The 27,053-nt window shown below is 33.6% G+C and overlaps 1 protein-coding gene across 1 annotated transcript in view; it reads right to left on the minus strand.

The window, feature by feature from the left end:
- Positions 1-27,053, minus strand: part of ATAD2B (ATPase family AAA domain containing 2B) — a gene marked incomplete at its 5' end in the record, with an annotated part of 148,102 nt that overhangs the window by 54,415 nt on the left and 66,634 nt on the right. The window contains 4 exons of the mRNA XM_082672915.1: positions 924-1,109; positions 11,911-12,097; positions 19,992-20,127; positions 22,461-22,772. Of these exons, the coding sequence (XP_082529041.1) occupies positions 924-1,109; positions 11,911-12,097; positions 19,992-20,127; positions 22,461-22,772 (821 nt within the window). The remainder of the gene's footprint in view (positions 1-923; positions 1,110-11,910; positions 12,098-19,991; positions 20,128-22,460; positions 22,773-27,053) is intronic.

A 27,053-nucleotide genomic window follows, 5' to 3' on the forward strand; every position in this document is an offset into this window, starting at 1 on the left:
ATATCAGATTCTGAATAGCAAAAAATGAACTAGTCTACATTTAATATAATTTTCTTAACAAGAGTAGTAAGTTGTACAAATCCAGTTTAGCAATAAGATAGATAATAAGAGCTAAAACAACAAAAGAACTTGGTAAAAAAAAAAATCTGAATCATAAAATTCTACGTAATCAAGATTTATATTATAGCATTTGAAACATGTAAATTTTTTATAAGAACTGTGTTGCCTGGGCAAAATATTTCTAAGCATTTTGAAAAGAGATTATTTCAAAACCTAGTAAGCTCAGAATGTTAAAATAATTTCTTAAAAATCAATTTCATTCACATGAGTTGATCTACTAATTTTTTCATTCATATGAGTGATCTACTAATTTTTTTCTGAAACTGTGATTTTTATCTTTACTATTGAGTTGGATTTGAATTCAAACGCTAAATATCAGATTTGAAAAATATGCACAGTCATAATAATCTTCAGCTTAACGTGATGAAAGGTCAAATCTCACCAAATAATCAAATCTCACCAAATAATCAAATCTCACCAAATAAAGGTCAGTGAAAGAGCTGAAAGGTCAAATCTCACCAAATAATCTAACAGATGATAAGAATGAGAAGGATAATTATAATGGCATTGATGATGATACAGCTAAGATCTTCTTAGTAGGTACTATATATGTCGAGGTCTGGTCTAAGCATGAATTATCTCAAAATTCACAACAACACTCAGAAATATATCAAAATACATACCAAAAAAAAGAAACTGAAACTTAAAATGTTAACTAACTTAAGTCACATGGCTAATAAATGGTACAACCAAGGCATGAACCTTGACAGTACTGATTTTATAGTAACTAAAATGTGCCAAATTTACGTCAACTATTTTAAAACCATATAATAAGAAAAGATAAATATTTAATGAGTTCTTACCTCTTCAGGCAGTTCACTGTACATGGTTTCAGAGGTAGACAATAAAAATATGGGTGAAAATGACGGTATATCTTGTAGCAAAGTCAGAAAAGTTGCTCTCACAGTTTCACTGACAGCTTCCCACCAATCACCAATGTGAGGCATGTAAACAATACTAGGTACTGTTCTTCGAGCTTCACGAAAAATCTAATTAAGGAAAGAACTGGCATCAAAAATTCAAATAGATATTATTCTAAAGTCTATACAGTAACCCCCAAATACATTAAATGTGTCAGGCCTGTTACTATAATTACTTTCAGCCCCAGTATTTAAGCTGTTCAAGATATGCAAAAGCCATACATACAGCTTCTATCTACCCTTACCCACCTAAGAAAAGGAGTATTTTTTTGTTATTTTATTATTCCTATTCAGTATATACTAATAGTATAAAGGCATCAAATTGTTCCACTTATCTATCATATAAATAAAGCAAAATACCACTATAAAATATGCTGCAAATAAAGAGATAAGCATGTACCTATATGTCACCCACTTAAGAGTGATTATCAGGAAGCACAAAGAAGAAAAAGAGACATAGCTTACATGTTCGTGCACACTGGCTAAAATCACTCAACATATGAATTAAATAAATATTTTAACCAAGATGTACCACCCTAGAGCTTAAAATTAATGAACTACCTGCTGAACCACTTGTTTACCTCCCATTATCTTAATTCAATCTTCTATAAAATAGTCACAAAATACCCTTAATGTCTAAAGAACAATAAATACATTAGCTAAAAGCTATGAATACTCCCACTTCAGAAAATAGAAAATAAAGTTCCCTCAGGTGTTAAAAAGAGTCTTAACCATAGCTTCAGTCACAATCTGCCAACACATGCCAATAAAGACCAGGTTGGCTATTAATAAGTTGTCAAACAGAACTACTGACCTTTACAGAAGAGTCAACAACAGCTCAACAGCCCATCAAAAAATTCTCACAGATTATTATGACATCTCTTAAATACTTTTAACGAGCGTAAGAATAAGTTAAAAATGACTATCTTTCTTCAATTTAATTTGAGAACTCTACTTCTAAAATTCTCTACTATTTTCTCTTAAACACATTTCAATTAACCTATATAATGTACAAGATACAGAAATAAGAATCAAATAATTTAAATGATTAGGATTATCAGAAACATTCCTAAAATTCAAAAGGATTGTTTTTCTTTAAAGAGTAAGCCTACCACTTGCATGAATTTTTTAAATACTATATTTTATATAGCTTTAAATTTCCTGTGTAAAATAAAATGTACTGCCAATTTAATAATAAGCCAGATGAAAGATACTCAAATAAAATTTTCCCCCAAATCGGAAATGTAGATGTTATGATCACTCACATCAAAAGTAACATTTGCTCCTTCCCTTCCTTTAATATTTGCATATCCACCAATCCAGAACAGTTGTACAGTACAACTCCTTCAGGACTCTCAAATTTTGACCTTTTCTGCAAACACGCACCCTCTTATCCTGGATCTTGAAAATCCAAGGATTACTGTTTTCCAAAGTTCATGTAGAAGATTCATAAGAGAAAAACAAGCATAAATATTGGCAAAAGGAAGGAACCACACAGGAGCACAAAGGCAAGAGAGGCATTTGATTCCAAAAAAAAAAAAAATGTTTTTATTACATGCCACCCAAATCAGGCATGGTATGTGGAAGACACTGACCAACACCTGTTGCTGATAAAACTAGGGAAAGTCAGCAGGGAGAGAAAGGTGATTATATGAAAAAGAGTAACAAACTACACAGCTTACTGAGAAACCTCACAAAACTACCTACCCTAATTCAGCCATGCAAGTTACCACATGCCCAGGGAGAGATGAGACAACATGCCTTTTTTAAAAAATGAAATACTGCCTTGCAGTCTAGTATTTGTAGGTTAGGTTTTCTATATGTGTTGAGAACATCTAGCTGCTAGCAAATATCACAGTATGGGCAAAGCAACAGAAGGTTAAGTGATAATAAATAAAAAACTTTACAGAGCCAGAAGTTAAACAATGCAATACTGTAGGTGTTTTAAATTTATCGGCAAGGCTGAACTAGATACATAAGGGTTTTTTTTCTATTTCTTTCCTTTTCTCATCCAAACCTCTCAAAATTAGCAAACTGAACATGATAATGATACTCTAGTAACCTTTTTATTTCCAAAGACTTTAGGAAAGTATCTTTATAAGTAAACCTTTTGAAATTATATTTGAAAACCTAGAGGGGAAAAAAAAATCAGGAAAAAAGTCTAAGACAAATACAGAAAAATAAAAAGGCTCTGCCTTTCTGGTCCATGAATATATAATTACATGGACTGAGAATTAATCTAACTATATGCAATACCAATAGCCAGGGAATATTTTCAAAATTTTCTCTGAAGCCTTTAAAGGAAAAACATCCTTAATTTCCAGAAAAATTTAAAAATACTACTAAAACAAGTTTCCTTTTTTAATTCCTTACCCCATGTTATCTCAGAATATTAAAATAAACTTTCATATTTTCTTTAAATAGCCAAGCCGTCCTAATTCTCCTGCTTTTGAAATGAAATTTCAAAAAAGAATAGAGTCTGAGAATAGTATTTAAAAATTCAGAAAAAAGTTTAAACCTATTGTGATTTTTCTATAATGTAAAATCGGCTCCTCAGCAGTTTGCTGGTAATTTTTGAAGTTATGGAATAAGTTACACTCTGTGAAATCAATTAACCAGATATCTTATAGTAGAAAAATAAAGCCTAGTTTTAGTGAAGCGGCAACTGTCTTGGGAACAAGTGATGCCATTTGATAACTAGAAAAATACTCACCTACAGGGTGTCTTGGATTGGTGGATGTGCAAGGTGTAGTAGAAAACAGAAAAACTGTTATAGAGAAAAAAAGACAGTAGGCCAAATTACTGAACCAACCGTTTCAAAATACCTCTGACATGACCAGCACTCTTGCACAAATAAAATGAACGTACACCAGTGTATGTGAATGTTCATTTTGATTCTTTAAACAATATATTTCTGGCCTCTTCTTGTCCCAGACATCATAGTCCCTTATACAACTTTTTTTAAGTTTCTTTATTTAAAAAATATCAAAAACTACTTTCTCTGAATATTAATGATATGAAAGGCAAAAATCAGGCCACTGAAATTAGAAGTATCCATGCAAGGAAGCACTAACAATATAAACTGCACCTATATTTATAAGGGTCCTTATCTCAAAAGCTAAATTTCAAATCAGTACGTTAGATGCCAAATTAAAATGTTCAGTGTGTGAAAATTCACTGTATCTTTAAAAAATGAAGAATATACAGCCTATAACAAGCCATTTTCATTAAAAACTGAAAACTGGAATAATTTTAAATACAGAGGTACATGAAGCAGAAACCTCCAAGCCAGTACAGCTTTCACTTTCCTAAATGGGGCTATATGAGAAAAACAACTTTTTGTCATCAATGAATTTCCAGAATTTGTCTTGGTCATGTTACAGTACTAAAATTATAAAACACAGGTAAAAGAAAAATCTTAGGGGCTAAATTTGTCCTCAATTTTTATAAAAACTAAAAAACACTATTTAAATAAGTTTAATTCCTTAAACCATGCTATCAAAACTGTTAAAATAAATAATATGTCTCCATTACTGATAACTTTATTATATTTGTCACTTACTCCATTTATGTTCTATTGACCTAAGGTTTACTGAGCATCTCTGTGAAAAGAAGGCACTGTCTGGGATCTGAAGATTCAGGATTCAAGAAATAAAAAGCTCAATTTCTTTACAAGCATATAAAATCAGCCTGTTATAAAACACAACTATACTAGAGTTTCTGAACAATGGATTTAATACAAATCAATATTTCTTGAAAATTAAAAACACCCAAAATCCTTTTCTGATATTTTCGTTGCTAAAAACATCAATAATTTCAGTAAATGTGATACAATTTGGGCCAGGATAATTTAATTTGTTTACAATTCAAAAAAAAATGTGCTATGGTAAAAGACAGATGTGTACCCACATGCACAAACACAAGAGTATCCAAAGTATACACAGACTGTTATGGAGAAACCCAGAAATCCTTTTTCATAAGCAAGAGCATCCAAAGTATACACATAGGTAAGTATATTAATTCCTTAATGCCACATAACCAAAACAGATTTCCCCTGAGAATTTCCAGATACAATTTCTTTCTAGGGAACAAAAAATACTAAAATTTTCACCCCAAAAAATACCTTACTGACCATGTGAAATTACTCATAACACCATATAGTACCCAAACTCCAAAGCTTTGAACAGACCATATTTAAATTTATCAATTCGATCATAACTCTGTATTAATGAAAAAGATTAAATATAACACACTCATCAATCCCTTTTTTCCTAAATCAGCAGTGGAAATAATACAAGAGGGAAAAAAATACATATGAAAATGTCAGTAAGGGGACTCATAGTTGTTGCTATTTTTTTTTTTAAGAGTTTTAATACAGTAAGTCTTTTACTACAGATACTAACATCTCTGACTTTGTTGTAGGGTTCAATAATTACTTGTGAACTTACTGGGACAACCATAAATCTTCCAGGATACATCAGTTTCCATTCTCCTTCCGGAGCATTTGGAAGACTATGAAATGCTCAGTAACATACATACACACATGCGCACACACAGAGTTACTTTATGAACTCTGGCAATTGTTTCAGTTATAAATGTCGAACTACTGTCCAGTGATCAGCTAAAGTACTATATTTCAAAGTGTGGTTTACTGAAAACCTAGAATAGTTACAACTGGGATGCATGTTTGAAGTGCAGATTTCTGGGCTTATCCCAAATTTCATGAATCGGAATCTCTGGGTGTGGTGCCAGGGAATCAGAAATTTTAATGAGCACCCCCAGGAGATTCTCATGCTCATTAAATTTTAAGAAACAATGAGGGACTTCCCTGGTGGTCCAGTGGCTAAGACTCCGCGCTCCCAATGCAGGGGGCCTGCGTTCAACCCCTGGTCAGGGAACTAGATCCCACATGCTGCAACTTAGAGTTCGCATGCCACAACTAAAAGATCCCACACACATCAACAAAGATCCCGCATGCCACAACTAAAGACCCGGTGCAGTCAAATAACTAAATAAAGATTTAAAAAAAAAAGAAAGTAAGAAAGAAACAATGAGAAAACCCTACAGCAGTCACTAACTCCTCTACCATTTTTCATGCAACTGATAATATTACTCAATAGCTGGGGCATTCAGAAGAAGAAACAGTTCTAGGTCATATATCTGCTTGTGTGTGGATGTTTTAAAGAATGGCACAGAATTAAACACGGTCCCCATGGCATAAAGAAATATGAAGTAGGGCCCTTGCCCCTTTTCATCTTATCACACACATAAATACAGATCTTTAAAGGTGATTTAAGACTTCTTTCCTTTAAAGCTACCTTTCGTGTTCATGTTACACTATTAAATAACCCAACTTAATTTATATCACATATCTTAGAGGCAGGGGAAAAGAAAATCACAGAAGAATAACTTGCCACAGACCAAACCCTTATATTCCACATCCATTTAGAGAGGATTCTACCTATAGAAGGACTAGCTACAAAGAGAAGTAAAGCAAAAGGGAAGAAAAGAAAGGGAATACAGAACAGAAGGATAGAAAGAAGGGTTTTTTTTTTTATCTTTCTAGCATTTCAGCACCTGACTTATGTGCTCTCCTCCCTAGGACTTTTATACCTAGTTATACCCAGGCTTACCAATCTCTACAAATTAAGAAAAAATTCCTCAGTTTCATTATATAATAGCCTCTTTTTGAAGAATTTTCCAGAAAAGACAGTATTATGTTATAATAAATAATTTTTAATATGCACTTAAAATACAAACAATCAGGGATTAACCGTGACAGTTTACATGGTCTCTGGTCAGTGTTCAGAGAAAGTCTGAGCTTCAGCTACCATGACTACAAAATTCTGTCTCAGTGCCTTGTTAGATCAGACATCCAGGTGGTGGTCACTTAAGAATAAGCCCTACTTCCAACCCAGAAGCTCATAGGTGGAAGCAGAGAAGATGAGATGTCTTGACATACTAGATGCAATGTAACACAACCAAAACAATAAATGGAGGGTTTTTGTTGCTTCCCACCACCAAGTGACACTTCTCTCCACCCTCCTCACCAACATGACAGAAAAGTAGTAAAAGCCAAGATATGTGAAAGAGACCAAAGAACATGCAGTCAGAATTCAAATTTAGCCCAATGATGCAAGTAGGATTCAGAGAAAAAAAAAATCCCAGGATTCCAATAAGATCAACATAGTTTACTACGGTGCTTCATATTTCCTTACCTAACATTAAGCCAGTATTGTGTTCGTGAATATACACACACATTAGCCATAAGGAACAACTATAGACAGAATGTTCCTCTTTCAAAGTGATTTTATCTTTCAGTTTGTTTGATACTGTCAAGTATACATGTAAAAGGAAACAAAAAATTCTAAACCATAGAGCAGAGTATAAACTAAAATCACAAAGTTTATCCATTCCCCAAATCCTCCAAATTCCTTCCCCCAAGCCAAAACAAAGATTATTAACAGTTTTTGGGGAGTATTCTTGGATAATATTTCTACTTATATATGAACATGAACATACATTTTTAAGTTTTTTTTTACATGAAGAAGATCATACTTAGATTTACAACTTGCTTTTTCACTAGTATCTCCTTCACCTTTCCATATCAGCCTATGTAAATCTACCTCATTCTTGTTAATGACTTCCTAGTATTCCTTTGTTACTATATTTTAGCCAGTCCACCATAAAAAGGACATTTAGTTTGTTTCTTTTTGTCTTATTTTGTTTGGTAATTCTACACACAATGTTTTGATGAATAACCTTGTACATTCAGCAGTGAATACTTATAGCTAATGTATCTTTAGGAAATTTTTTTTGTTTTTTGAACAAGCGTTTTTTTTTTTTTACATCTTTATTGGAGTATAATTGCTTTACAATGGTGTGTTAGTTTCTGCTTTATAACAAAGTGAATCATTTATACATATACATATGTTCCCATATGTCTTCCCTCTTGCGTCTCCTTCTCTCCCACCCTCCCTATCCCACCCCTCTAGGTGGTCACAAAGCACCGAGTTGATCTCCCTGTGCTATATGGCTGCTTCCCACTAGCTATCTATTTTACGTTTGGTAGTGTATATATGTCCATGCCACTCTCTCACTTTGTCACAGCTTACCCTTCCCCCTCCCCATATCCTCAAGTCCATTCTCTAATAGGTCTGTGTCTTTGTTCCTGTCTTACCCCTAGGTTCTTCATGACATTTTTTTTCCCTTAGGAAATGTTTTTTAATGTAAAATTCCTGGGTCAAAAGATACTTGAAAGTTTAAAAGATAGTTCCAAACTACACTCCAAAATCAATAAATAAATTTACATTTCCACTAACCAAGTATGAGCACCCATATCTCCAATATTAGGTTTATCAAGCTTTTCATTTTTACAAGCCTGATAGTTGTTTTAAAATAGCATCTTCCTGCTTTAATATGCTTCTCTTTTTTTTTCACTTATAAGTAAGGTAAAGAATCTTTTCAAATTTTTATTGGTTGCTTTTGCTACTTTTTTCTCCCTATAAATGTCATGCTCCTATTTTGCCAATTCTTTTATTAGGTTGTTATTCTTTTTTCTTCCTGATTTTAATATATCTTTGTATAGTAAGGAACTTGTCCTTGACATGTGTTGCAAATACAAATTTTTACCAGGTTATGTCTATTAATCTTACTTAAAGAAAGTTTCTTGTCATGTGTAATTTAAAATTTTATAAAGTCAAATTTGTTCTTCTCTTTATGTTTCCTGGCTTCCGTTCATTGCCTTGAAATTAAATACTTTCTCATGTCCAAGATAATATACTGACCTTGTGAATTATCCTAACACTTTTATAGTTCCACTGACAATCTAGAATTTATTTTGGGGCTAAAGAAAAAGGTAGGAAATCCAGTTTTGTTTTTTCTTATTCCCTTCATAGAGCTAGCCAGTTTTCTAAGACTATTTATTAAATAATCCATCTATTATATGATATCAAATGTCATCATCATCATCATATACTCAACATCATCAGATACTAAATTCTATTTCTACACAGGCCTAAGCATGATTTCTCACTTTTGTTCTATTGTTTTGTCTATCCCTGCACGGGTGCAAATACTTTATTACCACAGGTCTATTACATGTGTAAACATCTGGTAGGGAATCCTCATTACACTTTTTTCTCTAGAATTCTCCTTGCTATGCTCATATTTATTTTCTAGAGGAAACAAAGAGTCTTTTTTTAACATCTCCTCTTAAATTTGGAGGGATTATAATTATAATTATAATTGCACTTAATTTATAGATTAATTTAGAAAAGAACTCATAGCTATCCAATGTTGAGTCTTACCAGCCATTAGTTGTGAAAGGAGCTGCAGCAGTAGTGATAAACATGATGATAGCTGTCATTGTTGAGTACTGTATGCCAAGACTATTGGATGAGCTTGTTTTAATAATCACAGTAATCTTATGTGGTATCATTATCTTCATTTCATAGATGAGAAAATTAAGGCTCAAACAGGTTAAGCAACTTGTCCAAGGCCACAACCAATACACAAGTAGCTGAGATTTTAATCTGTGCAATATGACTTGCGTCTACACCCTGAATTACAGTAATTAAAAACAAGGTGTGGGGGCTTCCCTGGTGGCTCAGTGGTTGAGAGTCTGCCTGCCGATGCAGGGGACACGGGTTCGTGCCCCAGTCCGCGAAGATCCCACATGCCACGGAGAGGCTGGGCCCGTGAGCCATGGCTGCTGAGCCTGCGCGTCCAGAGCCTGTGCTCCACAACGGGAGAGGCCACAACAGTGAGAGGCCCGCGTACCACAAAAATTAAAACAAAAACAAAAACAAAACAAAACAAGGTGTGTCTTTCACTTATTCAACTGTCCTCAAGTGACTTTTTAGCTTTCTTCTTTAGGCCATGCAAATTAATTGTTTAAGTTAATTCCTAGGTAAACTTAGTTGCTATTTTAAATGGGACCTCTTCTTCCATTACACAGTTGACCCTTGAACAAGGCAGGGGTTAATCTGTGTATAATTTATAGTCAGGCCCTCTAGATTTGCACGTTCTCTGCATCCACAGGTTCAACCAACCATGGACCTTGTAGTACTGTATTTACTGCTTAAGAATATCCATGTATAAGTGGACCCGTGCAGTTCAAACCCGCATTGTTCAAGGGTCAACCATATTTCTAACTTGTTATCGTTTGTATAAAAGGAAACTATTGATTTTATAACATTAACTTTGAAATTGTCTGCCTTACAGAATTCTCTTATTGGCCCTAACCGTTTTTCAGTTAATACTACAATCATATCATAGGCAAATATTTACAACTTCAGTGTGTTCATTCCAATATTTATATATCTCACATGTAACTGAATCAATTTTGCATGCCTTAGTGATGGTATATTACTCTTTCAATGTGCTACTAGATTCCATTTGTAATATTTACTTTATGACCACTGTCTAAGTGAGATTAGACTACTATTTTCTTTGTATTTCTTTCAAAGGTTTAGCATCACTCTTTTTTTTGATTTCACATCTTTCCTTCTTTTTCTATGCTTTGGAAAAGTTTAACTGGCATCAAAATAATCTTATCCTTTAAGATTAAAAGAATTCACCTGTGAAACTGTTTGGATTTAGTGCTTTTTGACACTCAATTTCTTCTTCCACAACTACTGTCTATTTAGATCCTCTCTCCTCTGAAGTCAACCTTGTTAATTTATATTTTCCTAGTAAATCACCTGGATTTATTTTAAATGGTACCAAGTAATTCTCTTACTTGCATAAAAACTGCAATAATTTTGTCTCACTAAAAAGGAAAAATACAAGCAAACATATAAATCAACATTATTGTAAAACACTCACAGCCAGGATAAATTAAATGTATAAAACTTGGAGAAAATTACAGGTATATAGTTTTTTAGGCAGGCCATGGGTTTTGGGAAAAAAAACTTTAAATAGGGCTTTAGAAGTAGTGAAGTACTGCTAGGATGTTCATACCCAAAGAATTGTAAATAAAAGAGAAATAAAACTGACATTATGAACTGTTTAAAAAACTCTATTTCATGCTACAAGGTACAGAACGGTTTTCAATTAGATAGTTTATGTATTAAATATTTATGAACTATAACTGAAAAAACAACAAAACTGTGTGCAGTGCTCTTAAGTGTTACTACTCCAGCCATCTAATCTCTAAAAGTAGGCTAAATATCAAAGTAGAAAGTGACATTCAAACACTTAATGAGTACTTACTATGAGCTGGGCACTGTGTCAGAGACACAGAAATGGTGAAGACATGGTCTCTTGGTTCAAAAAACTTATTCCCTTAGCCTCTAGTTCCAACATGACACACTTATAATAAATTCACAGTTATATATTAAAACGTCAAGAAATATAAACAGCCCCACTATAATTTTGCTTCACAAGCTAGCAAATATAAAGTAGTTGAAAATCAAATATCAAACACACTTCATTATTGATACAAATGTATATAATTTTAAAACTGCTATCACTTTTCTATATTAATTTTAAATCCTGGCATTCTCAAAGTGGATATCATTTCCCTTACTACGATAAGGCTGTAAGTACAGATAGAAGTCTAAAGAGGCCCTGAAAAAAGGGTCAGTAAAAGGCAAAAAGAAGCTCCCTTTCTACACTGTTTAATGAACCTTTAATACAAGAAATTGGATTATTAAAATTTCAGAGAAGAATGAAGTATCATGGGAAAAACAATGAGCTCACTTTAAAATATCAACAGAATCCTCTGCCTTAATATTAGAATGTTAATGAATAACCAACAAAAAGTTAATATTCATATTACTGTTCTTTGAAAAAATTTTATCTATAATCACTACCGAGATATAAACAATAAGAAAGTAGGAAGTACTTTGATACAGTACAAACCTACCTGTGCACATGATTCTTCAGGTGTTTTGGCACTAACTGAATAAAGTGCTGGGAGATCTAGTCTGTGCACAGAGAATTTTTCTAGAGTGTGCAAAAGTGCTGGAGCAAGGTGAGAAGTTTGACCTGAGCCTCGTTCTCCAGACAGCAATAGTCTTGGCCTGTAAGAGGTTGGCTGATGATATGGTGACCTGCAATAAACGTAAGACATAATAATTATTTCAAAACCATACACTCTAAAGACCAAAATAAAATATTAGGAAAATATTTACATAAAAGAATGTAATGCCAAATTAATAGAACTTTTTTTTTACCTCTCTCATTTTTTTAAGTACAGCAAAGCATTTTTAAAATAATTACAGTTTTAAAATACTGATCTCTCTGGCCATATTAATACCAAGACATAAAAGTATAAAAATCCATCCTAAAAGAAAGTTCATCCTATCATACCACATATATTAACATGGAAAATGCTTCAGACAGTAAGTATGATTTAGTTATTAATTAACCCAGGTCAAATGTTAAGAATTCCACTTCTCCAACAAAGAGGTACATCTAAAGATTACTCAAAATGTAGGACTTCTGGGCTTCCCTGGTGGCACAGTGGTTGAGAGTCCGCCTGCCGATGCAGGGGACACGGGTTCGTGCCCCGGTCCGGGAGGATCCCACATGCCGTGGAGCGGCTGGGCCCGTGAGCCACGGCCGCTGAGCCTGCGCATCCGGAGCCTGTGCTCCACAACAGGAGAGGCCACAACAGTGAGAGGGCCGCGTGCCGCAAAAAAAAAAAAAAAGTAGGACTTCTTTTTTTTAATGGTTAAAATGGTAAATTTTATAAATATTTTATCACAGTTTTTTTTAACATCTTTATTGGAGTATAATTGCTTTACAATGCTGTGTTAGTTTCTGCTTTATAACAAAATGAATCAGTTATACATATACATATATCCCCATATCTCTTCCCTCTTGCATCTCCCTCCCTCCCACCCTCCCTATCCCACCCCTCTAGGTGGTCACAAAGCACCGAGCTGATCTCCCCCTGTGCTATGCGGCTGCTTCCCACTAGCTATCTATTTTACATTTTACCACAGTTTTTAAAATAGGAAAAAAAAAAAGTAGGACTCCTTCAGTGGCAGCAATTTTGTTTCTAGGCCAAAAAAACTTAACTGTTCTTATCCTAATATACGATATCTAAAGCCCTACACCAGAGAAGGCAAATTTAGGAAAACATATTAAAACAAACTCAATCAGTATTTTCAAGATTCTACAGCACCATTAAAAAGATAAACAAGGGGCTTCCCTGGTGGCACAGTGGTTGAGAGTCCGCCTGCCGATGCAGGGGACATGGGTTTGTGCCCCGGTCCGGGAGGATCCCACGTGCTGCGGAGCGGCTGGGCCCGTGAGCCATGGCCGCTGAGCCTGCGCGTCCAGAGCCTGTGCTCCGCAACGGGAGAGGCCACAGCAGTGGGAGGCCCGCGTAGCACAAAAAAAAAAAGATAAATGAAAAAAGTTTATCTAATATCACTATAGATAATGCAGGAAATTCTAAGCAATGCAATAAGAATAAAGCAAATTTAAAAATGGAACTAACGGAAAGAAATTGAACAAACACTGTTACTTGTAAAGAACATGATTATACACTAGAAAATCCAAGAGAATCAACTGATGACTGCCATAGTCCACCAGCAAAATAACAAGACTGAAGATGGAAATAGAAAAACCAAAAGATTTTCCTAAACACCATCAATAACCAATATAAAAAAGGAAGGAAGATTCTATTCACAACTGCAAAAATACAAATGATAAACAATATTAAATAATCTTAACAAGAGAGGTATGAAACTATATAGAATACATCATGAGCCTGAATATAGATGTCAATTCTTCCTATGCATTTATACCTAGCTATAGTTAACTATATACATATGGTTGGTTTATAGTATTTTATTTTATAGATTTTAAAAATGCAAATCAAAATCTCAAAAAAGATTTGAGCAGGGGGGGCGGGGGGGGGAGATTTAAACTTATTTGCAACATTATCTGAAAAAATAATCAAGTAAGAACATCAAGGGGACTTCCCTGGTGGTCCAGTGGCTAAGACTCTACACTCCCAATGCAGGAGGGCTGGGTTCCATCCCTGGTCAGAAACTAGATCCCACATGCCGCAACTAAGAGTTTGCATGCCACAACTAAAAGATCCCGCATGCCGCAACTAAAGATCCTGCATGCCTCAACTAAGACCCGACGCAGCCAAATAAATAAACTTTTTTTAAATTAAAGAAAAAGAACATCAAGAAAATTTTGGATAAGTGTGCTAACATCAAGAAAATTTTAGGTAAGTGTGCTAGCTCCAATTTCAGAACATTTAAACCTGTTTTAGTAATTAGCACTTCATACACACTTCTTGTTTAATTTTCTTAACAATTCTATGAAATACATAAGTTTCCTCTTACTAAATAGATAAAGAACCCAAGGCTAAGAGGGGTTAGGTATAAGATTATACAACTGGGTGTCCATATAACTGCAAAGTCCAGGTTCTAAAACACAAAGTTAAGATGTGCCCTACTTTATACTGATACATATTACAGAACAGAATAATAGAATGAAGAATACACCAAAGAAAAGAAACACAGATCAGTGGTACATAGCAGCCCAGGAAACAAATCATAGTAATTGAAAGAATTTTATATAAGATAATAAGCATAAAAATAAATGGAACAGAGATGAATTATAACACAAGTATTGTTTTAAAATAGGGAGGGGGTTTCCCTGGTGGCGCAGTGGTTAAGAATCCGCCTGCCAATGCAGGGGACACGGGTTCGATCCCTGGTCCAGGAAGATCCCACATGCCACAGAGCAACTAAGCCTGTGTGCCACAACTACTGAGCCTGCGCTCTAGAGCCTGCAAGCCACAACTACTGAAGCCCACATGCCAGATCTCCTGAAGCCTGCGTGCCTAGAGCCTGTACTCCACAAAAAGAGAAGCCATCACAATGAGATGCCCTCGCACCGAAACGAAGAGTAGCCCCCACTTGCCGCAACTAGAGAAAGCCCGCGCACAGCAACCCAATGCAGTCAAAAACTAAATTACTTAATTAAATAAATAAATCTATAAAAAAAATAGGGAGGATTCAGATCCTCATTTCACAAAACAAAATGAATTCTAACACAGAAACAAAAAAAAACAAAAGATTCATGTTTTTTGTTTTTTTTTCTTTTTTGGGGGGGGTACGCGGGCCTCTCACTGTTGTGGCCTCTCCCGTTGCGGAGCACAGGTTCCGGACGCGCAGGCTCAGCGGCCATGGCTCACAGGACCAGCCGCTCCGCGGCATGTGGGATCTTCCCGGACCGGGGCATGAACCCGTGTCCCCTGCATCAGCAGGCGGACTCTCAGCCACTGCGCCACCAGGAAAGCCCTCATGTATTTTTAATTCATAAAAATCTAAAAGCTTTTGTTACTCAAAAATTACAATCTGAACCAAATGGCAAACACTCAAATGAGACAAATAATTAAATTTGCCATTAATAGGATTGGTTCTTAATGCATAAAGAGCTTATATGACAGTATTTTGACAAAAAATACCTTCTTATACAAAGAATGTAGACAATTCAAAAAGAAAATAGAAATAAATAACTTCTTAAAAAATGTTCATTCAACAATTTTAGAATGCTTCCTATGTTGAATGCCTTGGCCCGTGGTATCCAACAGTACCACTGTTATCATAGAGCTCATAACTCAGTGCATTTATTGGAAAAAGGAAGTAAATTACTATAATTCAGTGTGATTAATAAGCAGCACTCTTTAAGTACAGGGTGCTATCAGAGACTCATAAATGGCTTTCCTGAAAAAGTGTTATGAAAGCACAAACCCAACAGATCGAAGGCAGAAAGGATGAATTTCAAGAAATAAAAACAGGATGTACAAAGGACCAGAGGCTAAAAAAACCTCTTGGCCCTTTGGGGTAGAGGATATAGTTCATTACAGCCAGCTTCTTTTAAGGTTTTAGGGTAATGTAAGGGTAAAGATACCGGGGTAAGGGAGGGGAAGGGGGAAGGAGAATCAGACTGTGAAGGGCTATGAAGGGTTCTGTAAACCACGTTAAAAGTTGGAATGTACACTGAAGACAATGAGGAAGCATTAAGATGCTTAAGCAGGGGAAGTGACATAAGCATACACATGTCTTTGGATGACAACTCTAACTCAGCATGTCAGTATAGGAAAGGGTTTTGAAAGAAGGCGAAACAATAGGAAAGGTGACCAGTCAGGAGTTTGCTATAATAACCCAGGCATGAGATGTTAATAACAGTATAGACAAGAACAGTGTCAGAGGAGGTAGAAGGAAGAGCCTGGAATTAGACTTACTTAGTAAGAAAAATCCATAGGACTTGGTCATTTACTAGATATAGAAGGGAAGAAAGAGGAAAGAGTTGAGAATGATGTCGAATTCTAGCTGGGACAACTGAATGGATGGTAGCTCATAGGACTCATGGGAAGAGAAGGAAAGACACAAGCCAGCATATACCGAAAGATCTGTGACAACAAAGGGTGATAGGCAACTGGACAAAGTTTAAAGCTCAAGAGTGATCTAGGCTTGAGAAAGATTTGGTAGTTACTAACAAAGATGAAAAATAATGAAAATATTGAGAAACATCATTTATCTGTTAGATTGATAAATATTAGAATACCGTTATTAGCAAATAGATGATGGGAAAATTGGTATTCTCATGAATAGTGAGAATGGAAAAAAGTACAATTTTCTGAAATTAAATTTGGCAAGTATGCCAAATATATGCCAAAATGTATATCCAAGGATATTCTGCAATTCATCCCACTCCCAAAGATTCCCTTACTTCTTAGTGTTCTCTACATTTTTTCCCATAGTACTTATCTTCTAACATCTTATCTATCACACTGATTGTTTTATTGTCCGTCTCCATCTAAAATGTAAGCTGAGTAAGGGCAGGGATCCTAGTATATTTGGTTCACTGACATATTCCAATTACCTAGGACAGCATCTGGCACATGATGGGCACTTTGACAAAATATCTATATGAGTGAATGAATATATGAAAGTGCAAACGATTCAAATAAATAAGAAAATATTATTTTCATCTATCTAGTTGGCAAAGATTTTAAAAGACGAACAGTGCTCAGAAATTACAAGGGAATAGAAAAAATAACCCTCTCATATATTAGTGATGAAATGTAAATTGGTACAACCTTTCTGGAAGGTAATTTAACAATCTCTATCAGGTTTTGAAATGTATACACACTTTGACACAGCAATCAGTTTTTAAAATCTACCTTAAGGTCTGAATCAGAAAATGTTATAAAGATGTATACTTAGAAAGATGTCTATCACAGCACTGTTTATAAAAGAGGAAAACTGGAAATTTCAATTTTTATCAATAAGGTTATATAAATTATGAAACATCCAAAAAATATACTATGCAGCTATTTTAAAAGAATGACATTAAACATATACTGACATGAAATAACATTCCCAACATAGTGGGGGGGAAAGCAAGTTACATTAACAACCTTACAGGAGAATATAATTTGTATAAGATAATATATGGGTCTGTCTATATGGATACAGAGAATATGGAAGTGGTCACCAAAATGTTAACACATATTACCTTCAGGTGCTTGGGCTTTAATTTTTACTTTCTTCTTTATGCTCTTCTTTTTTATTTGAATTTTCTACAGAGTATATCATCTTTCTAATCAGAAAAAACAAAGCTACTTTCATTTGGAAAACCTTAAAAAGTTCTGTTTCTAATCCCCTTATGGTAATATACAATAAGAAAGAAAACTTATCTTCCATCATAAGGGTTCTCTACCAGATTGATAGGCCTTAAATAGCTTGACTTCTATTTCATCTTAAATCTAAAGAAAAGGTTGCAACACTGTTTTAGGAAACTATTGCCAGAAAAAGAAACCTACCATCAATGCCCAAACTAGTGTTACTGACACCAGCATTAAAGTCATGCTTTCTACTTGTCTAGAATCTTTTATGTATTAATCTGGCATGCTAACACATGTTGCTCAAACAAAAAAGCTAAACCAAACCAAATCAACAACAACAAAATACATGTGTAGTCCTCATTAAAGGCTTATGTTCTAAAGTAAATGCTTCTTTGGAAAGTGTGAAAAATCATATCATCCAACCTACCCTAAAAAACCCTATCTACCTATTAAGCTCAGAAATCAATTTGGAAACCACATAGTACAAGAGAAAGAATATGATCCCAGGAAACAAACAGTACCAAGTCTGCCCCCTACTAGCAGCATGATCATGGGCAATTTACTTAACTTCTTTGTATCTCAGTTTCCTCATCTATAAAATGATGATACCACAAATGCTAATGACTGTTGAGAGGCCTATATGTATTACTATATACGAAGCCCCAGCTTTATATACCTACCACATGTCTAGTTTGTAATGAGCAACAAATGCTAACTCCTATACCTTCATACTCAAAAGGACAGCAAATGTCACCATTTTTTCTGTGAAGCATTCCTGGACTTCCCTGTGGAAGCTTCTTAGTTCTGCTTTCATAACACTTTAGCCATATCACAATGTTTGTCACCCCCAAGAACAAGAACTCTTCCAGAGTAAGAACTATGTTATATCTTATTCATGCTTCGAGCACCTAGTACAATGCCTGGCACAGGGTAAAAAAAAAAAAAAATGGCAGAATGAGTGAATAAATAAATAATTTATCAAAACATCTTTAAAAAACAGCTCATTCTAGGATATAGCTGTCTCACTATTAAATTAAAGTCAAAGCAATGAACTAGAAAAGCGTATGTAAAAGAGGTTAAAATTAAACCAATTCCTTGAAAAAGGCTAAGCCAACCAAAATAAGCCATACCACTGATATACATTAAATCAGTAACAGAATGTTCTTATTGAAAAATTGATAGTTTCTTAGCTCCTACTATGTATTTCAATTCAAATAACTAAAATTGTCAAAACAAACAGCACACACATGGCACACAGGCTAGCCAGGTGAAAGTCAGAAAAAAATGATTATTTGGTTTTCCCTTAGCCATTAATAAACAGATCTGTAAAATCACTGAAACAGTTTAAGAAAACTTCCCAGAGGGCATAAAAGAAAGGCTCTGGAGTGAAGAAAAAAGTTTCTAATAGAAGAGCTTGCTGTTAAAGAGTAAATTAAAGTAATTTAGTCTCATTTCAAAAACCAAAAAACAAGGAAGGGTTATCAATGCAAATAATCAAATTAACATTTCACCAAAATCTACATGGGAAAAACTTTGATTAAAGACTTAAATGTGTTCAAAATATCTCTAAAGAAAAATTACTTAAAAGTATACACAATCCAGTGTCTTCTAATAAAAGTCCTATTAGACCTACTTGACTGGAGCATTATGGTTCTTTAACTATCATGATAATTATGTAAATGCAAGTGATGACGCTGTTAGTATTTGAAAACTATTTAGTCTCTTAATTTAAAATTACATTAGCACTAAAACTGTTTACCCATTGAAGTGCACAGCAAAAGCTGCTTTAATATAGACAAAGGTAAATGTAAATAGAAAAAACATAAAATCTAAATTAGGAAAGTGTAAACTAATGAGGTTCTGGAGAATCAGAAAGTTATTTGTTTAGTTACTGAGCAATTTCTAATTCAAAACCTCTTTAGTACCCTTAGAATCCTAAATTATCATATGAACTTATTACAATCAAAATATTCTAGATCATGGTAAATATTTCATTTCTGTCCACTTTAGTTCAAATAAAAAGCAATAAAATTGGGGACATGGGTTTACTTTCTGAAGGCAACCCTTCCTTCTACTCTACTTAAAAAAAAAAAAAAAAATCCCACAATCATTTTAGGAAAAAATATCTTGAGTTGACCAATAAACCAATTTATTACCACACAAAAACATAGACACAGTAAAGTTTTCCAGAATTGTGTCCAAACAACAGAAAAACAAAGTCCTCCAGGTTACAACCATAAGTAAAAATATACTGTAATTCTAACTATAAAGTAGTAAAAATCACTCTAAATTGAAAGAAATTTCAATATAAATTGAAATCAATGATGTAAATTGCTTACATTGTAAAATGAAGGTAAGGTTTATGTACAGCAGCAGCTGATGACTGTTTCTTTGGTGATCCTGAGTGACAACTGGTCTCGAAAATTGATAAAGCATTCTCATCTTCACTATCATCTAAAATCAGAGTTTCTATATCTGTTTAAAAAAAAAATCACAAAGATTATGAGGCTTAAAAAGTCCTTTAATATTAGTGCCCTACCAAAGCTAAGAAAAACTGTTTTAAAAATCAAGTGGCAAAAACTAATAAGTTATCCATCAAATAACACAGATTGTCCAAGGAAATTGACAAACTACAGTATTCTGAATAATTTATAAATGGAACCAATGTAATTCTTTCACCTTTACAGACTAGTTAAGTGTTATGAGATGCATTTTGGGAGACTACAAGAACTCTGGAAAAGAAATGGCACTCTCATAAAATACTCACCTACTTACTAAAAATTTCTAAGTTAATTTTGACCAAAACCAGTACATTTAATATAAATAAGATGGTTTAATTAATAGAGTAATTGAAGTATGGCCCAGTTCTTACAAAAGCAACAAGGAACAAATTGACCTTTATTTTTTCACATGGCACACACACACATATTTCAAGGAAAATCTAGTCTTAGTTAAGAAGGGACTCAGGAATTCAGTGGGAAAAAAACCAATCTTAAAAAATGTACTCATTCAAGTAACACTGGGTCTTAAGTTGTTGTTCGATGGACTAACGGGAACTAAAATTCCTATTGAAAGTGCCATACTTAAAAATTTATCTGGACTACAACCTAAAGTATTAATAGCCGTAATTCATACACACCTAACAAAAGCGTCAATTCATTCAATAAAAAGCAATGCTACATATGTAGGAGAAATGGGAGGAAATTAAGATTGACAGAAATCATACCCTTCCCCCAAAAAAACAAAGATAAAAATTAGGCATGCTTTCTAAAATGAGATACTGAATTGTGCTGGCAGACACAGATTTCAATGGCTTTTAAAAGCCAAGTATTTAATACAACTAATATTGTAAAGGTTAATCAGAAAATAATTGAGTACCATGTGATTGATAATTTCATATATAAGGAAAGGATACTTGTCTAAGAAAAATATTAAAGACCAAAACAATCCAGAATAATATATCTAAATAACTAAAAAACAATGATTAATAATCAAAGAAAATTTGGGTTCTTTCCTCCACTGGTATGTGAAGAAAAAAAATGAAACTAAAGCATACTTTATACTTATGGGGATAAAATGGTAAGAAAACACAGATAATAATGCCATAAAAAAATTCTCAAATGCAAGTAAAGAAGTTACAATCTCTCAGAAGAGAAGGTAAGATTTTTATGACCTTCTAAAGGTGACATAGTCTTTTAAAAATTAAAAAAAATTGGGAGAAGATACATATCCTCAGTTTTGAAAATCAGAGATAAGAAATGTACAATTCATGGCAGAGTAGCTGGCTCATACATAATATTTGTTCTCCTCCTCATTTGACAAATTTAAGAAATCAAGTAATCGATGTGATATTTCATGAGATATTTCACGTGATATTTCATGAGAAAATACATATATGACAAGCAAAATTCATTGAATATCGATGATTTTTACTATATATAACAGTTTTACCATTAACATAATTCATTGGACAATTTTTTATACAGTGCAGACTACATGTTAAACAAAGAAAATGAGGATAATTTTTTTAAATTACTGTCTCTTCTAAGTTCATGGGCTTTTACTTTGATTAGCACAGGAACCTAGAGTTTTCCTGTATATGAGTAACATTTTTAAAAGTAGCTTTCTGTTTTTATCTCAAATCCAACCAAACTACAATCTTGAGGCCAGAAGTCAAGACCTTCTATCATCAGGTTCTAATTTACTGCCCTACTAGTAATTTACACTCCATTAGCGCAGCACACTGCAGAGTGCTGTGCCAATAAAACAGTATGAAGAGTTGAATCCAGAGGGACATTATAGCAACATGGTTAAGTGCATGGGCTCTGGAGTCAGGCTCCCTGAGCTTGAGCAAGACCTAGAACTTACTGAGTGACCCTATATAAGTGAACATCTTCATTTTTGATAGAGTAAGAGTACCTACCCCCAGGATTGTTATGAGGATTAACAAATGACAATTTATGTAAGGGCTTTATGATAATAAAAGAAATGTAAGCCAATAATATCATAGCCAACTTTTCTAAAGGTGGTAACACTCCTACATTAAGATAGTCAGAATGTTCCAAGAGTGAACAAACAGAACAAACATCCATTCATTCTTTTTATGGACACTGACTAGGCAACTACTGTATGCCAGACAATACGCTAGGCCTAGAATAAACAGTGGCCAGTGAAATGGATACATTTCCTATATTCATGGCAAATACAAAAGAGTAACACATAAATACCCTTATAAGAAAACTCAGAATTTATTTACTTATGCCTGTACTTGTTTCATTTTAACAATATGAAAAGGTAATTTATACTACCTTCTTTCTTGTCACTCTGGCTAATTTCAGCATGAGGAAACACTTTTTGCAAGACTGCTAGGATGTTGTTGAAGCTTCTTTCCAGCAGTGGTCTTATGATGGGGGATAGTGCATGTCCCGAAGACATGACAGCACGCTGGGAAGCAGGCACGATATTCTGCATTGCGTGGTAAAAATCTTGGGCATTGAGCACTATTGAGGAAACATCTAGCTGCAGTTTATGACTGCTAGCATAGATCTGGGGGTAACGCCTCCGCAGGGCAATCAGGGCAGCTTCAGTGCACAGGGCCTTGATATCAGCTCCGCAATAGCCTAATGCACAAAAGGAAAAGGATAACAAAGGTAAGTCCATTTTTCCAAGTATCAACTCTATTTTGCAAATATGCACATCTTTATCTAAAATAAAATACTAAATCAATCATGTGCAATTTCACTAGCAAAATGAAAACTGACCATTTAAAGTCACCTAATAAAACTGTTTACTCATTAAAACTAAAAATGTTTTGAATATTTTAATTAACAAACACATGAACTAATGATATTAAAAGAAAACAAGTCATATTTTGTGCCAAAACCAATTACAATGTACATCTTTCTTCAGGAAAGGTTTTAAAAAAATAGTTTTATATCAATCTTTCATCAATATTTCCAATTATTAGTTTAGTCCTCATGACATTACAGTTTTCTATAAATTTTTCTAATATTACTAATTTTCAAACACATATAATGGAGCAGTACAAAGTAGTGTACATAAGCGGAAACTTCAAAATCAGAGCTATTCTACTACTAACTCTGAGTGCAACCCACAAGCAGGTTAATATCTTATTACCCCCAAAACTATACTTTAAAGTTATGATCATCTCTGATAGTTCCAAAGGTATTACAGGGAATGAGAATCCATTAAATTTCTACATTATCTTCCTTTATATATATCTATTTAGTTTAAAATGATTGATAATCTAGTTCAAAGGGCTACAAAGATATGAGGTATCATCCATTACCCATATTTAACTGATCATGTAGTTAAACGACAGATCAAGCCACCAGTGCTCTGAAATCATTTCATTCATTTGAGCGACAAATACATAGAAAAACATATGAACTCTTAGGTTTTTACCACAAATGGGAAGAAAACCTCAAACTAGTCATGGTGTTTTTTTATATCGACAATGAAACCTGCATTTGGCCACCTTTATCAGTTATGCCAGCAGTGGGAACCACCCGAACTAATTACAGAACATTAGTCCCTAAGCTCTTCAAAGAGTGGTATCAGGTTTATTTATCTTTTTATATCTCACAATGACCTTGTAGAACACTTAAATACTGAAATTAAAATGGTAATTAGATAGGAAAACTACGAGCAGAGAAGAAATAGTACCAGATTAACGGGCAGAAAAAGAACATTAAGGAACAAAACCATATAAATCAAACTGACTCACACATCTATAATAAATTCTATCCCTATATCCCTCAGTAGGGCAAATGATCACGTTAAACAAGTCCTACACATAACAGAAAACTCCTCACCCTGCTCTCCTTTTTCCACAGCACTTACAACCTTATCATCTACCTATTATGTTTACTGTCTGCCTTCCCCAACTAGAATGTGACCTCTGTAAGAATAGGGGTATTTGTTTGTTTTGTTCGCTAAATGTATCTCAACTACCAAGAATGATGCCTGGCCTGGCATTCAGTAGATATCCAAAAAATATTTCTTGAGTGAAAGAATGAATGAAAAAAGAAAAGAGTAACTCCAAGGTTATAGTTTGGAAACGTATAACTATTAGGTTACCATGTATTACAAGAAAGAAGGGGATGAATCATATCTATTAGGCTTTTCTTTTTCTAAGAAATCTAAATTCTTTTACTATTAAACCAACTTACTCACTGTAACTAAAAATTTCAATGAAAACTATCAAGTACTATATTCATAAACATTTATTCAGAGGTAGGGGAAAACTTAATATGACCTATGAGAATTTAATTCAGAAAACTATAAGCAGATTAAGCATTAACACTGCCCCATGACAGCAATCAATCTCCCAAATAATTCTTCAGAATAACCAAGTTTACCACGTCTCTCATTTTATTTTCTATTTCTCAATGAATGAACCTGACAAAAAGTATCTTTTCCTGTTCCATACACATCTGTTACATTAGTTCAACAAAATAACTGCAGAACACCAGCTCAGTTATAAACAGTTAACTAAATAATTCATTTCAGAGGAAGTAAAGAATAAACTACCGTCTTCAAAAAAATATAAACCACATTTTTCTTCTTTAAAAGTATATATACTTAGTGAACATACTACATGACCCTATTTTTAAGTGCAAAAACCTAATTAAAAAAGAGAAAACGTTCAAAAACAATGCAGAACAGAAAAAAGCCACTAAAAGGTATTTTATGTAGTAAATGTTGCCCATAACATTTATGTTTGACATAATAATATAAATAGCAATGTTTGTTCATTTTTTTTTAATTTATTAAAGATAATTTTAAAGCTTATCAACAATAATAGATTCCACTTAAAGAAGTAAATTTTCTTCACTGAGTTAAATAGATGTTTTGTATATTGACACATTTTATTAACCATATCAAAAAAATCACATTTGTTAATATCATCACCAATCTCATCGCTAAAGTCTTTTAAGTGCAGGCAAGCTGTCAGCTCACAATGACAAATATAAGTCATAGAATGCCCTTTGAGAACTGCTGTGTAGCTTATAATCCCTTTTTTGTTTTTTAAAAAATCCTAATTTTTGCTTGGAAGTTTGAATTTCATCATTAGTTATAAACTAATCCTTGAAAAAAATAAAGAAGTAAATTTTCTCATGGATTATCATAACCAACAGACTGTAAATGATAGGATTTATCTTCTTTACATTTGTTTGTGAATGAGAATTACTAGTTTATATCTGTGGTTGTCAACCTTGACTAGTCATCTGAATAAACAATGAAAATGAGTCAAAAATAGATTCCCGACAAACTTAATGAATCAGAATCACTAAGTGGTGGTTTAATATCATAAATGTGTATTTTGAGAAAACTTTACAAGTGATACTGATATACAAAAAAATTGAGAACTACTGAATTAATAATACACTTTCCTTACTAGACTCTAAAACAGAATTAAAGGTACATCATAACCATGGCTAAATAGGCTATATTAAGGGTGACCACATGTCCTGGTTTTGGCCATTTGCCTTGTCATAATTAACAGCGTATTTTTTCACTCTCAAAAGGGTCCTGGTTTAGAAAAATAGACGATATGACTATTCTAGAAATACTGAAATACAGCCTTTTGAGAGTTAAAAGTTGATGTTAAATATCAATATCCCTTCCATAAGAATTCCATAACTATACTAGTTCTACCATTACAACTCTAATAGTCTGATGAACACACATAGCTAGATACCAAAGAAAACGCATTCCTAAATACTGCTATTAAGATGGAAATTTGTCTGAAAGAATGAAAATATAAGCTATTCAAAGAGGTTATAAACTAGAGAAAGGTAATAAAATTTTATGAAGTTCCTTTTTAAGTAAAATACCAAACAATGAAGGTCCACAAGCTAAGATGCCACACTGACAGATACCCTTTCATTGTTTTGGCCCTCTTAGTGAAAATGAATAGAGAAATATGATTAGATTAAAGTTCTTCATTAACCTTAAGTTCCTACTATTTGTGCACATGTTCTGGATACCAAATTATTTGAAGACTACTAAAAATCACACCTATTATGCATGCAAACCTCCAAGTACTTGGGAATTCATTTCAAGGTAAAAGTTACCAAATCCATAACCTCTAACAAGAGGTCAACTATCTTTGCAGTCGTTCATTAAGACTGCATACTCTTTTGTTAGGCATAAATTTCATTCAGCTGAACCCATACATGTTAAAACATCTTTGGGATACCTAAGTGCTAAGCTCATAATGAATTAAAAATTTATTGCTATTCCGTTCCTGTTGGAAGACCTGTATTTGCTTTTTTCTTTTTTTTTTTAAAGTGAACTTAAATGAAATAAATGTCATAATCAAAATCAGAAGTCAGTTAATTATAATGGATTTTTATGTCACTCTCCAGTAAGAAAATAGAGTATATATAAGCAGATTCTAAACTAGCAACGCCACCCCCAAAAAAGGCAAGAGAACTTTTTCAGTCCTATAAAAAAATATGTCTTAAAATTTTTTTAACTTAAGAAACAGACTAAAAGCTAAAATAAATAACTTGGTAAAATGAGAAGGAGTGGCCTTTCGAAATGAAAAAGGAAACTGAGAGTCTAATATTTAAGATGAAGAATTAGAGTATATAATATTTCAGATGGTAGATAGGGTAAAAAAGTAATTTTAAAATTACTCTTAGGGAATTTCCAAAATTATTTGAAGACTTCTGCTTATTTCAGTTAAGGATCATTCTGTGACAAATTCACAGATGAATCTACAAATATTTCCCATTCTGATCTATACTGTAACACAATAATATCATAAAAGTAACAGGAAATAAAAGGGGTCAAATTTCAAAAAGGGCAAAGACTGGATTTTGTACCAAATACCACCCTCTCCCATAAAGCAGCACAAGGCTTTGCAAAGG

Source organism: Grampus griseus, assembly GCF_964374135.1.
Source record: "Grampus griseus genome assembly, chromosome: 15".
NCBI classification, from domain to species: Eukaryota; Metazoa; Chordata; class Mammalia; order Artiodactyla; family Delphinidae; genus Grampus; species Grampus griseus.